At 36.7% G+C, this 15490-nt stretch overlaps 1 protein-coding gene across 4 annotated transcripts in view; it reads right to left on the reverse strand.

Annotated features, from left to right (window-relative positions):
- Positions 1 to 15490, reverse strand: part of PTPN14 (protein tyrosine phosphatase non-receptor type 14) — a 279017-nt gene that overhangs the window by 27273 nt on the left and 236254 nt on the right. For all 4 annotated transcript variants that reach the window (XM_007481388.3, XM_007481385.3, XM_007481387.3 and 1 more), the window contains 3 exons: positions 10320 to 10463; positions 9387 to 9605; positions 2442 to 2570 (listed from right to left, as the gene is read on the reverse strand). In XM_007481388.3, the coding sequence (XP_007481450.2) occupies positions 2442 to 2570; positions 9387 to 9605; positions 10320 to 10463 (492 nt within the window). The remainder of the gene's footprint in view (positions 1 to 2441; positions 2571 to 9386; positions 9606 to 10319; positions 10464 to 15490) is intronic.

Below are 15490 nucleotides of genomic sequence, written 5' to 3' on the forward strand. Positions count from 1 at the left end.
AGGAGTTGGGGAGAATATAATAATATGCTTATACTGTTATCTCTTATAATGATCTATTATACTGGGTTTTGTTCAGTTGTCTTGGCCACAGATTGAGCACTTCATAGAGGAGTCATCAATGGTCAGTTGTGGGGAGTTTTGTAGCTGTTCTGTTCAGATGCCCTATGTGCTATGTCAACTTGGATTCCTCCCACTCCTGCCCAAGGGACCTGCACTGAGTCTCACCTGGCCTCTGTTACTGTTGTTGGACTAGGTGGGGTTGTGTGCCTCTCTTTTTCCCTGTTTTGCATTGTGTTTGTTTCTGTTCTTCTCCTGCTGGGGATGGACCAAGCCAAGCTGGCTATGCTCTTTACCATCCCACTTGGATTATGTTGTGTCTGAGTTTCATTTGTTCAGTATTCTTTCCTCCTATCCCAGTGAGATGGGTCTGCATTGCTGTCCCTCCATGCTATTCTGGACTACTTCACACTTCTGTTGGTTCTACTTCTCCAAGATTCATTTTGAGGAATATCTGTTCTTCTGATGAAGCATTTTTGTTCTTCTGAAGAACAAAAAGGCCATAATCTTATTATCATCCATTCCTAGCTCATTTACTGTTAAAAACACTTATATACCCAGCCTACATTATGGTGACTAAAAGAATCTTCAGAAATCAAAAGATCATCCCACAGTGAAAAAACCTAGATACCATAGGCATACAGGAAGAAGGGCCTATTTAAAAATTAAAGCAGTAAAAAAGGGAAATAAAAAATGAGAAGATCCCTTAATTTCAGCTGTGACTTGAATTTAAAAAAAAAAAAGGTGTGAGTTTAAGTTTTAGCCTGTATGATTTGGGTTAGACATTAATAATACTTTCTGATTTGGTCAACATGCTTTAGTAAAAAGAGAGTTGAAAAGGGGATCAGATAACTTCAGTTCTAGTCCCAGTTTTGCCATTTGTTGTTGACAAATCATTTCATCTCTGGCTATCAGTTTCCTCATCTACAAAATAAGGAAGTTGGATTAGATCATTTCTAGGATCCAATTTATGAATATAATGAAGTGCTAAGATTTTAGGATGCTTTTTAAGCTCTTATCTTCCATATTAAAATCAATAATGTGTATTGGTTCTAAGACAAAAGAGCAATAAAGGCTAGGTAATGAGTTAATTGATTTGTACATTATCACACAATTAAGAAGTATCTGAGGTCAAATTTGAACCGAGGACCTCCCAATTCTACTTCTGGCCTTCAATCCAATAAGCCACTTAGCTGTCCCCAGATCCTGAGATTTTAAGAAAAGGGCAAATCATTCTCTCCAAAATGGTCACGAAGTAAGATTTGACTGTAGACTTGGAAATAGGCTTAGTCATTGCTTTAGGTGTCTTCTAATACTAGGATCTTACAAATTAATCAACAGTGTACCTACTTTGAATGGCTAGTAACCAGAAAAAGAGTCTCTTTTAATTCCATTTTCTCTTCACCTATTTATGACAGTCAGAAGAGAGGCCATAAGTGCACATGGCCAATATTAAAATGGAAAAAAGGAAAATGACACCACTTTACATTTACTAGGACTCCTATAAAACTTTACATGACATATGATGGAAGGTAAGGAAAGAACTGCTGGCAAACTGGTGCAGATGACAAGAGAAGAAACCTTTATCTTCTTCATCTTAAAGAGCAAAACACAAAGTTGACTGCCTGATGAGATGGTGGTATTATTCTCCAATGACAACAGAATAACTCAGTTGGACTTGACAGGAGAACAAAAAGAATCTTTCCTCTCCTCAAGGAATAGAAAGAGGAACAATGGTTTCTGGTCCCTTTTGAACTGATAAGAAAAATGGTATGTGGAACTAGTCTGGCCCAGGGTTGGAATATATGTCCATTTAACAAAAAAAAAAAAAAAAACAGAGATTCTCAGATTCCATTGGAAAGATTATTGATTTGTTTGGCCAAAAAAAAAATCAAGCTGAAATGAAGTTTATTTTTTGCTCTTTGGTTCACAGAAACCTAAGCAGTAATTTAAAATGGAAAGACAGAGAGGATGAGAAGCTGCAAGAGCAAATTATCTCTAGAGTGAAACAACAACTAAGCCTAAAGAGAAAAGATGAGAAAAATGATTGGATGCCAAGAAGGCAATGTGGTTGGGTTGGAAAAAGGCTGAATTTAGAGCTGTGGAACTTGGGTTGAAAATCTCAGTTCTCTCATTTAATACTTGAGCAACCTTGGATGATTTTACTTCCTAGGGCCTCCTATCCTTTATATCTAAAATGAGAGGTTTGTACTAGACAATGAATAAATAAAATCTCTTCCAACCCTTTCCTCTGATCCTCTGATCCAAACAGGATCTGTAGGAAAGTGATGAGCAAGGATGGGGGAGGGAGGTTCCAAAAACAATCATATGATATTGTCACCTGTACTCATGGAAAAGGATTTATTTACCATCATTCCACATACCTCTTCTGCTGTGACCATGGCAATCACATTCACTCCTTGCTCCCATACCATCTGCCAGAAGTCATGGCAGGTATGGGGAAGTGGACCTTGAGTTGCTATATAATGCCATTCCTCTCCAGCAACAGCCACCTAAAAATCAGAGAGAACACCATTAACACTAATCCCATGTATCCTTCATTCCCCAGATTAAAAATATATGTTAATGAAAATGGCAAAAACAAAGCCAGATAATAAAGGGAGAGGAGAGAGAAGAAGAGGGGAGGACAAAGAGAGGGGAAGGGAAGAGGGTACAAAGAGATGGAAGGGGAGGGAAGAAAAGGGACAGGAAAAAGAAAGGGCAATCTATTGTCCTAGTCAATTGTTCTAGGTACTTTTTACAAATACGACATCATTGGAACTTCACAACAACCCTGCAAGGTAGGTGCTATTGGCCTCAAGACCTGCTCTCCATTGTCATGCCACTCGGTTGCAATCTGTCAATGTCATCGATGCCTGACCTGGAAGACTAGAAAGTGAGCTGGATCTGGATAAAGCCATGCTCTTTGAGGTGGCCAACAAGGTAGGAGGCTTCTACACTGGGCTTCAGACCAAAACCAAGATGACAGGAGATGAATGAGACAGCTACTACCTGGTGGGGCCCTACACAGAGCAAGGAGTGAGGAGGTAGAGCTTCAGGAGCCATCCACCTTAGCACCCCGGAAGGCTCTGTATTCCATGAACAGCGATTGAGGATGGCCTTTCTATGGTACTGCTGGATATGGGGGTTTCCACCTGGACCCTGGAGCAATGGAAGAGTGAGCTGTGGGAGACCTGCAGCACTGGGGTCCCCCAAAACCACAACAAAGTCAATGATGCAGTACTCTTTGGTTTTCTCACCACTTGGTTCTTGGGTGAGTTTTGGGCTCAGAGTGAAGAAAACCCATTCATCATGAACCATTTCCATTAGTGGCTGGCAGAGGTGGCCTGTGTTTGTGTCAGGCCCAGACACTCTCAGCAACTATGATCTTCACCACCATGACACACTCCTGGGCCACCACCTCTGTATGGGTCCATGGACTTCTACAACAACCTGGAGAATTCCAACATGGACAAGGAAGCAGAGGAACAGCAGATCTACCACTGCTACTGCATGGAGATGGCAGTCACCCACTGTGCCCACATCTTCACCATTGAGTTTCCTCCTTCTTCCAAACTCCATGTTCTAAAGCCCAGACAGTGGCTGGCTTGGCAGTTCCTGTAATGCACTCCAGGCTCCCTTCCCCATCCCTTGTAAAAGATAATCTAACCAACTTCAATTTATATTGTTTTATGCCTCTATATAACTGTATATTCTCTGTATATAATCTTATTAGATAACATTATAATGATAAATAATAATCATAACAGATTTAATAAGGGAAAATCCCAACATTAATTAACAATATGAGAATCAATAATCAACAGTAGGCCAAGCCAATAAAATAACAATGACAATTCTACCTAAATTAATTTGCTTAATCAGTGCCATGCCAATCAAACTATCTAACAATCATTTCATAGAGGTAGGAAAAAATGATACAATTCATCTGGAAGAACAAAGACCTAGACTATCAATAGGGAATTAATGAAAAAATATAAAGGAAGTTGGCTTAGTTGTACTAGATTTCAAACTATATTATATTATGAACCAAAAAAATCTGGTTCTGGCTAAGAAATATAGTGGTGGACAAATGGAATAGATTAGGTAATCAATATGGAGTGGTAAATTGTCATAGTAACCTAGTGTTTGACAAACCCAAAGATCCAAGATTTTGGGAAAACTGGGAAACACTATGGCAGAAAATAGGCATAGACCAATACCTCACTCCATATACCCAGGTAAAATCAAAATAGATACATGATTTAGAAAGAAAAGGTGATGCCATCAACAAATTAATGGAGCATAAACTAATTTACCTGTCAGACCTATGGATAAGGGAAGAATTTAACATTATAAGATATAAAGAATATTACAAAATATGTATAACATATACAAGAATATTACAAGATATAAAATAGATAACTTGAATTTCATTAAAAGTATTTTTCATAAATAAAATCAATGCAACTAAGATTAAAAGGCAAACAACAAATCTGGGGGAAAATATAGGAAGTATCTCTGACAAAGGCCTCATTTCTCAGATATATAGAGAATTAAGGCAAATTTATAGGAGTACAAAGTACTCCCCAATTGACAAGTAGTCAATGGATATGAATTGCCAATTCTCAGATGAAGAAATTAAAACTATCTTTAGTCATATAAAAAATGCTCCAAATCCCTATCTATTAGGGAAATGTAAATTAAAACACCTCTGCACTACCACCTCACACCTATCAGACTAGCTAACATAAAAAAAAGGGAAAATGATAAATGCTGGAGGGGATTTGGACACATGCACAGTGGAGCTGTCAACTGATGCAACCATTCTGGAGAGCATTCTGGAACCATGCTCAAAGGGCCATCAAACCATGCATATACTCTTTGACACAACAATACTACTACTAGATCTATCTCAAAGAGACTGAAGATAGGGGAAAAAAGACCTACTTGTACAAAAAGATTTATAGCAGCTGGGAAAGAACAAGAAACTGAAGGGATTGTGGTATATGAATGTGGTGAAATACTATTATGATATAAGAAATGAAAAACAAGATCATCACAAAAAAACCTGGAAAGACTTATCTGAAGTGATACAAGGTGAAGTGAGTAGAACCAGGAGAATGTTGCATACAGTAACAACAATAATGGATAATGATCAACTGTGAATGACAACTATTTTCACCAAGGCAAAGATCCAGGATAACTTCAAGGGATTTGAAGAAGACTATCCACCACCATAGAAGTAACAGATGGAATCCAAATGCAGATTAAGGCATATCATTCCTCATTTTCTTTCCTTTATGATTTTTTCTCTAGTGTAGCCTATGTGTCTTATTTCACAAAACTATGAACATGGAATTTTATGATATGTATTATGTATTTTATGATAATATATATGCATATACATATATAACTTATATTACCTGCCTTGTTGAGAAGGATTGGGGGGGGGGAAGAGAACATGGATTGCAAAATGTCAGAAAACAAATATTAAAAATTATATCAACATGTAATCTGAAATGATAAAAATAATAAAATAAAAATATTTCATTTTTTCAGAAGTATAACAAAATTAAGAATACCTAGGTTTTAAAAAATTGTTTTAGGGAACATTTCTACCTTTTGTGAAGGTGAAAACAGCTGCCCTGAATGCCTACAGTGGGTAAGCATATTGTAAATTCACACAGATCTCTACTCCATCATTCTCTAAAACTCTGATCACAGTCCCACAAGCCCAACCTCCTATGCCCTTCAAAATGAGAAAAGATGAGCTTGTGATCTTGGACTGAGACAAATCACCCTTATGCAGCTGGAAGGGATCTTGAAAGGATAGTTACATTTAGCTCATGGCCACTGTTCACTAGTTATAAATATCACATGAAAACAGCCACAAACAAAAGGATTGGCCAAAGTGCTTGAGGCTATGCTAAGAGGGGCAAATGGATGCTTTGAAGGGAGTCTCTATGCCCTGAGCCACAAAACTGAACTGAAAATCTACAGACCAGTTCATTTAAACTCATAAACCAATACAGATCCTTAACCTATCATGAAAGCAATGAACTTTGTGCTTGAGTTTGCCATTGATTTCCATTCCACTTTTTTATGTTCCATGAAATAACACATTAACACGATTCTAACTAAGCAAAACCTTGTAAATTGCCCTCTCATTATCTAGACATGTTAGAGTCAAAGCTGTTAATGGCATTTTCCCCATTATTTGTGGGAAATAGAATTCATGTACATTTAAAAGTTTGGCTTCTCTGTTGAATTGTGCTTTTCAACATTAACCTTTTTGGCACATGGTTTCATGTGATCTATAAATACTCCCAAAAGATTCTGTCTACAGTATTTTACCACATTCTCATGCAATGATAGCAGGTTATTCAAGTCTGAATTGGACACATGCACGTATACTGTACTAGCTAAGGTAGACTTCACAGATATGACTCTACCTTCTAAACAAATGAACATCTGTTTGTACTCTGTTAGCCTTCACTTGGAACCAAGGCAGAGAATACTGACAGGACACAAAACTATATTACAAAACCATGCCTACATGTTTTTGCAGACTTTATGGATCTCTTATATATGCTCTGTCCACTCTGGCTACAAATGATGAATGAGTCTCTTAGAGAATGGTTGGAAAAGGGAAGGAATGCTTCTCTAGTAATATCTCTTTGGGCACAGATGAAGCAGTAACAGTTGCCTTCCAAAGAAAGTAAAAATAATAGAAAATGGCAGATGATACTCTATAACAGTAGGACATATGTAACAGTAGGAAGTATCAACATACTGTGTATATAACTTTCAAGCAGCTAGTCTGTAAAGATTGTCCATTCATCTACTCTATTTAAAAATGATTGTTTGGATCATCAATTTGACACCATAAATCAAGCCTAAGATATTCTCTTTTTTTTTTAAGTGAAAAATATGTTTTAATCTGCACTCAGAGTTCATTTCTGGAGGTGGATACCATTTTTCATCATGAGACCTTTAGAATTGCTATGGATTAAAAAAAAAAGAATTGCTATGGATTATTGTATTGAACATAGTAACTAAATAAGATATTCTCTTTTTCTCTCCATAGACAAACTGAACAATGGGGTCATTGTTCTGCCTACCAGGATTCTTCTGATAATGCACATGAGTATAAAGAAACTGGGAGTAGTTAACTTTAGATACAAAAACTCTCTATCAGGTCACAGAACATTCTTTATACCACAAAAGAAAGTGAGTACTACTGATTCTACAACTAGTTCTGGGAGGTACTTTAAAACTTAGTGGAAGTTTAAAAGATCATGCCAATATTACTCTAGGTTAAGGCCAAGGAGCAAAAAGGATATAGGACAAATAATATACTCTCAAAAAACTTCTAGAGACTGTGATTCACTGTTATCATAAATGTATACACGGCTTTTTACAACTGTCATTAAAGCATGTATATGAATTCCCATCATAGCAATTAGTAAAGAAGGAAAAGATAAAGTATATAAAGTATTCTAACTAGTTTAATAAATTAACCTGCTTTATGTCATATACTACCTATAGGATAATATCATAGCTAATGATATGATTAGTTGACTTATCCCATCTAAGTCAGAGCTTGAATTCCCACTCTAATCTACACATGCACTCCTTACAATGATTAACTCAAGCGAATCTTCAGAATTAGAAATAGTTCCATTTTTTATTGCATGGTTGCAATTATTGCATGGTACAAATACACATATAAGCATGAAAAAATTGCTCAAAATATAAAGCATTTTTTTTTGAGAGTAGATGTCTTTGGCTTTTTGTCCTGTGGATTCCAGAGTTCTCATTTCTCCCTAAATATGGGTGAAGACCCAACAATGATTGATCCAGAAATGTGTCTAGAGGTCACAACTCTGTCTTGAAAAGTTCTAACATGGTGCAACCTCTATGTGCTTCAGGGCTAGATGAAGCTGTCTGTGCATTTCTGCCAATTCCAGCCTGAGGCCCTTGAGACCAGGCAAATCATAGCCATCCTCTTCCCAAATTCCCAGTACCAGGTGCAGCCAGTTCAAGCTGGATCAGCAAGAAGCAAAAGCCACTGGTCATTTTTATGGGCAACATAATAATGGTCTTCTCCATTGAACAGTCTGAATTGTGGGAGGAAAAGCTGCACCAAGAGGTACAGGAAGGGGTCCAATTAAGTCCATAAAAGAGGCATTGTCGATTAGGATAGCTATTTCCATGTTCACACCAGCAACTACTCAACAAAGCTCTGCCTAGATCATCCTCTGTCCATCCTGAGACTCCTTCTCCTTGACCACAGACTCCTCTTCTTCCTCTTGCTGCTAAAACAACCTATGCTGGGATAGGTACTGTATAACCTATCCTAGATCAGGTTCTGTGGACAAATTTGAGGGGGCCCATGAACTTGAAAAGAAAAAAATGACATCTTTTATTTTTACTAACTTCTAAATGAAATGTATCATTTCCTTCAACTATTAATTTTTCAAAAACATTATTCTGAGAAGTCCATAAGCTTCACCAGATTGCTAGAAGAGTACATATGACAAAAAAAAAAAGTTAAGATCCTCTGTCATAGAAAGAATACCATGGATCCTAGGACTGGTATGATTTGGAACATCCAGAAGCACAAGAGAGCACAGAGTAAAGATGTTGCTAATGTCTGATGTCTGGTAACCTGGCTACTAGAAGTTGTACGGGAATCCACTTACCATGGCAAACAGAAATCAGGTGTAACAAAACAACAACTGGCATGGCCAACAAGAACTTCCTCCCCAGAATGGAACTCTGGACTTCACTTCCAGCAACCATGAGAGAAATCTGCAGCTCATCTTTGATCATTATTACTCTCTACAGACTGTTCTTCCTTCACTCTCCAAGAAACAAATGATTTATGTATGCAGGAACTTTTAGAACACAACCCATTTTAAACTGGATTCTGATGTACTTTTGATTTATGAAAAAGGTTTTATAAAATTATAACAAAATAAAAATGACCCTGTTGACATCTTTTCTATAAATTCAGTCAGTTGTAATCACATAAGATGTAAAAAAGTCTAACACATTTTCAGTGAATGGACACCCCAAATATGTGTACTTGACTCTCATTTCTTGCTGAGATTACTTGTTTGTTTGTTTGTTTTCCCTCTGCAGTAATAGGCATACCATTGCAGTTTACTAAGAAAATTATGGGCATTCAGAAATATCCCCTAAGGGTTTGGGAAAAAAGCCAAGGATTACAGTGGGAACCCTTCAAGTTTTTCTTCATTCTTTTATTCCTTTAACACATGAGACTTTCTTTGCAATAACTCCCCACACATTTGCTCATTTACCTTGATATGAGAGGCGTTGATATACCCTGTGCTATTTTCTTTGGTTGGTACCAGCCCAACACGATTTTCCTCATAGGGGACCACCTCTCGAATTCGGCTTCGCTCAGCATTTTCAGGGAGTATGGCAGTAGTGAAAACACCATCTGGCTTCTTTTTTGGAATTTGCTCATATTCTGTGAAAACCAATCCCTCTTCCAGCTTCTTCTTCAGGGTTCTAAACTGCAAAAAGACAAAAAATTTAATTCTTTTCAATTTTATCATTTTTAAATGGCTCAAACACAAACTCATCTTTTAAAATATGTTTATAACCACATTGACTTACATTTAGCCTATGACCAAATGCTTAACCCAAATTTTACATTTAAATAAGAGCACTTTTTGCATCAGAAGATTTCCTGAAGTGCAGTGGGCAAAGTGAATGACTGTATAACAATTTATACTTTAAATGTATTAAGGGAAGTTTGCATAGTAAAGGAATACTGTGATCTATCCTTTTTGTTACATATTTTGCAAATATGGATTTTTATATGGCAAGTTTCCCAAAATGAGCCACATTTTTACATGTCAGGTAATATCAAAAATCATAGAAGAGATGAGAGAAATCATTCAGTTCAAACTCCTCATTTCACAGGTCTTACAGCTAGTGGGACTGGTCCTTTGCGTCAAGTATAGCACTTCATCTTCTTGACAAATATCAAAAAGAAATTAAGGCAATGTTAGGGTACCAATCAAATGTAACAAATAGAGAACAAAGATGAAAATTTCACCAGTCTGGCATTCTTAAATAAATGAATTAGTTTGTTGTAAAAATACACAAATCTGACATGATCAGCAAAGTAACAAGGAAAGATGTTTATTATTTTTAAAAATGTGTAAATTATGGTGAAAAGAAACTCAGATAGGAAACATATCAAGTCCAAGTTTAACACTTACCCTGTCATCCATTGTCATTCTAGATGCATCATCTTGGCTAACTTCACGCCCTGGTACCCGAGCCACTGAGAGCCCATTCAATGCTGCCAACATGAGTGGCCTCTTCTGAGCCTCCAAGCCTGCCATCTTCTGTTTCTCTAGATTCTTTTGGCAAGAAAAGGCACGTTCTTATTCTCTCTGAGTAATTGTTTATAATGCCAGTAGAATAAAGGAATGCATTTTAATCTCCCCAAATCTGTAACTCCCTAGCCAAAGAATGCAGATGATCACTATTACCAGAGTAAATTCAAAAACAACTTTCCCATTCTTCTTCTTGTGCCCCAGGGGACCTGTTCCTACCTGAATGATGAGTTTTTGCTTTCAAAAGGAAGGCTCCAAAAAAAGAACAGATTATATACCACCAGAGAGTTCATGCAGCAGAACTGGGGAAGGGTCCTACATATCTATAAGATTTTTTTTTAAGTAGGTGATAGGAAGTAGGTGGTGATGAAGCCATTGGATTTCAATGAATAATCTAATTTAATGATGTCAATAATTTAAATCACTTCCCCCACACACAAAGTCCTAAACTTCTAAGTGAGTTCTAGGCCACATACTGGAAAGTAAGACCCTCTCATGTTCCCAGTTAATCAAAAAGCATTTATTAAGCTCCTTCTGTATTCCTGGGGGAATAGAGAGAAAGAAAAGTAAAATGGTCCCTGACTTCAATTAGTTTATATTTAAAAAGATATTCTGTCAGCGAAGAATGCGTTTAACCTAACCAGTCACAAAAAGGAATGCACCTTGATATATAAATGGTTCTGAAATAATTTCAAAAGAAGTGAAGTGAGGTCATTATATAAGGCTGAGATCCACGGTTCAGTTCTAATCAAAAAGACAGAATAAATGATTCATTCATTTGACAAAAATCTGTTATGCTCCTACTGTGTGCAAAGCATTGCTTTAGGGATTAGGGAAGATGCAAGATAGAGGGGAGGCGTTGGCATAAGTACTTTATACTGAAGTAAATGGTGATTATGTAGCATTGAGCACTGCCTGGATGGTTTTATAATTGAGTCCAGTTGTTATTTTTTGATGAACCAGAATACAAAGTAGAAAGTTCATGGTACTTTGGGCCCTGATTACATTACTGGTATCAATCCCTAAATTCATGGCTATGCACAAAATATTAGTAATTCTCACCCTGATTCAAAGGCATTAATTCTGTCCTATTATGATCTAATTTAACAAGCTAAAGGAAGGCACGCGCACTTCATGTCATTAATGACAACAGCAACAATAATAATGACAATTAACATTTACATTTTTTTTTCTTTTTTTAATTATTATTACTTTTATTGAAAACAGCAACCAGGTAACTGTTCTAGCCAGCTCCCTCTCAGGGAGCAGAGGGGCAGGGACCAAGGCGGTGGGATGGCTCTGTACTGAGATGAGGATTTTCCAAATTCTGCTTTTTTTTCCTTTTTCCCCCTCAATTTTTTTCTTTAAAAAAATGTGTTTTAATAATCCACAAAGCAGATCATCCACAGTGGGAGAACACATCCCTTGGAGGTCACAGGTATTTCTCCCACCAACACCCACAGAGCAGGAGCTGTGTTAATAGAGAAGAACTCATCTGCCCCTCACTCCATCCCCAACCTCCTCTTTGAACAGAGGCCTTGGGGGCTCAGTGATGTCCCCATCTACCAATAGCCAGCAGCTGAGCAATGCCTTGTAACTGGGTGTGTTGCCGCCCTCCCAGGGAAAGTGGAAGGCATCAAACAAGAAAAAAATAGCCAAACCCTCAAAGCAAGAGAAAAACAAAACTTATGATAAATTAAAGACAAAAAACAAAACTTAAAATAATTCAAAACAACCAGGCAAGTTAATAAAGTTTACGGTCAAACACATAGTACCTACTATGTGTCAGATATTGTCTTATTTGATCCCTCTCTGGGAGCTCTGGGAGGTAGATATTATTATTATCATCCTCATTTTATAGTTCAGTAAACTGAGGTAATGGGGATTAAGTGATTTGCCCAAGGTCACAGTAAATATCTGATGCTAAATTTGAACTCAGGTCTTCCTAACTTCAGGCCCACTGCTCTAACCAGTACACCACCTAGCTAACTAAGATGTGTCTTCACTCTTCATAGGACTGTAGATTTAGAGCTGAAAGGGCTCTCAAAAGCTAACTGATCCAATTCCCTCCTTTTATAGTCATCTGAGAACCACAAAGACAAAATTATTTGCCCAAGAATATGCCAGCAGTGAGTAGCACATCTGGGATTTAAATGCAAGTTCTTTAACTTTAAATAATAGTGTTTTTCCATTAAACCACATGCCTTCCTTGAGGTCTCTAAAATTAATGCTCTTTCCATTCTTTTTTCCCAAAAGCAGGACATGGAAAGATGAAAGTGAGTTTAAGTACACATTCTAAAATTCCATTTGAAGCATCAGACACTTGTCACAGGGTAAACTCTAACTTTCTGTACTTCCCCTACCCCACATTTAAATATTTTTGACTGTAGTACAGAAAGCGCACCAAGATCCACTGTCTTTTACAACAGCATTGTATACTGACAATAAACTTTGATTGGAATAACTAAGACTGGGTTCAAATTTAACTCTGACACTTAATAGAGGTATAAACAGGGGCAAGTCACTTTCTTTGGACCTTGGTCACCTCATCTCTAAAATGGGGATCAACACAAGTGTCAATGGGGATATGATCAGGGTTATAACTCTAAATGATCACCCTAGTGCAAATATCAATAATATGGAAATAAGTCTTGATCAAAGACACATGTAAAACCCAATAGAATTGTGCGTCAGCTATCGGAAGGGGTTGAGAGGAGGGGAGGGAAAGAACATGATTTTTGTAATACTGGGAAAATGTTCTAAATTAATCAATTAAATAAAAAAAAATTAAATAAAATGGGGATCACGTTTCTATTACCATAGTGTAATGGTAAACAAGAGCATTTTACAAAGCTTAAAAAGCACTATAGAAATGGGAGCTATTATATCCTCTCTGAATTTATCCCTCCTGAATATGCCAGGGAGCAGCTACACAAGTCTGAGGAGGGAAGAGAAATCTCTAAGATGTTAGGGTTTCTTCTTAAACCACCTTAGTGAGATTCCTCAATAAAACTAATGAATTCACCTTGAGTTTATTCTTATCACCTAAAGCAGCCATGTCCTTTCCCTATTTTACTACATTCTAGCTTAGTGAAGAAGATATTCTAACCTAACTTCAGAGACAAAGAAAGGAATGATCTTTGGGATAGAAAGTACCACAATTTAGAACCAATGTTGCCTTGAAGTGCAAAGCTGTTGACTAAGGTCAGGGTGGTAGTGATCTTTCTACCAATTCAATGGTCTTGTAACCCGAAGTCATAGCAATAACAATGAGTAACATCTTCTGAATGGAGTGTATCAACTGTAATAAAAAGACAAAACCTTATTGAATGGCATGAAACTTGACATCAGGCAATGAACGCAAAAGAAATTTGACAAATTTTGGTTCTCCTTTTTATTTAGGTTTCAGGTAAAGGAAGAAAGAACCACCTGTATTGCCTGTACGTGGCTACAAAACTAGCTTGCTTATATTTCTTTAGCTTAACAATCTGAGAACCAGTAGAAAGGTATGAATGTGACTGGGATCCAGCTAAGATGGGGGAAATCAGATTGGCCTTACAAATGTGACCTCCATTGCCTTGGAAGTATAGGGTCTTGATGCTTTTTCTAATGAGAACTAAACATGGTAAAGTTTTTTTCTTTTACTTTTCTTTCTTTTCTCAAGTTAGGTAAGCTTTTTTTTCTCTCCTTCCCTCTCCCACAAAACTCATAAAATTAAGAAGCTGCACATCTGTCTCTAGATTTGGAAAAACTGGGGTGGGGAAGAATTTCAGCTGTATTTGATTTCAGGTATTGTTATCAGGGCTAAACCCATGTTTCTATGAATCGAGTTGTTTTTAATCGTGGGACTTGAGTTTTCTAAAACATTCACCTTGACTGCTCTTTAAGGACTGGAGAAACAACTTATAAACAAGTGGAAAAAAGTTTTTAAAAAATCTTAAAAAGAGGCTTATAAATGAAAGAAATTTCATAAATATAACCAGAGCAAATTTCAATGTTTCAAGTTCTTCAAATTATCCAAAGTTGTAGAGACATGGTGAATTAAATTAAAATTAAAAGAAAATCCAATCTGAGTTTGATTACTTAAAAAACAAATTGTTTTTTCAAATGGAAAACAAAAATTTCCTAGAATATGAATACTGACTTTGATTGCATATATATGTGTGTGTATTTTTTTAAAGCAACAGCCTTACTATCATCAGTTTTCAAAATAAGCAAGGAAGGTGTACATCTCATTGAATAAGATATATATTCCTTCCCACCCCTCTGAACACGTCTCCCCATGAAGTATAATCTACCCACTGATTAGGAAACACATATTATTCAAGTCTAATAAAAATTGTATGTAGATGATGTATGTATATGTATGAATATGAAATATCAATATCACCAAAACAGACTAAATTGTTGAAATGAAAGGATACTTCATTTTGTTGATGGGAAACTGGCCATTCTTCTCAGTATTTGGGTGCTTTGCATTTTTCATTGAAATACAAAAATGCAATTTAAAAAATGAGGTCAGATCTACTAGGCATATAAATATGACACAAAAAGATAAAATTTAAGCATTCATCAGCTGAGATAGATGAGATAGATAAGACAGACAGATAGATAATAGATAGATAGATAGATAGATAGATATGGATAAATTGTGTCAAGGTATATGTATATGTGAGAAAATATTTTCCTTGTAAAATATTTCTTTAGAAAAGGTATGTCATGGACATGTGAATAAAAAGTTGATCGGGCCAACATCAATCTCCTTCCTTAAAAGCATATTATACAATCATAGAATTTTATACAGACTTTATCAGTTAGGGAACCCATGGTTGTCGAAGGAAGGCCATATATAGAAAGTGACTAAAGGTGTAGATATCTAGATTTTTTTTTAAACTTTTACCTTCCATCTTAGAATCAATACTATGTATTGGTTCTAAGGCAGAAGAGCAGTCAAGGTTAGGCAATGGGGGACTTGCCCAAGGTCACACAGCTGGGAAGTGTCTGCGGCCATATTTGAACTGAGGACCTCCTGTCTCTAGGTCTGGCTCTCA

The sequence above is a fragment of the Monodelphis domestica genome, chromosome 2 (assembly GCF_027887165.1).
Source record: "Monodelphis domestica isolate mMonDom1 chromosome 2, mMonDom1.pri, whole genome shotgun sequence".
Taxonomy (NCBI): domain Eukaryota; kingdom Metazoa; phylum Chordata; class Mammalia; order Didelphimorphia; family Didelphidae; genus Monodelphis; species Monodelphis domestica.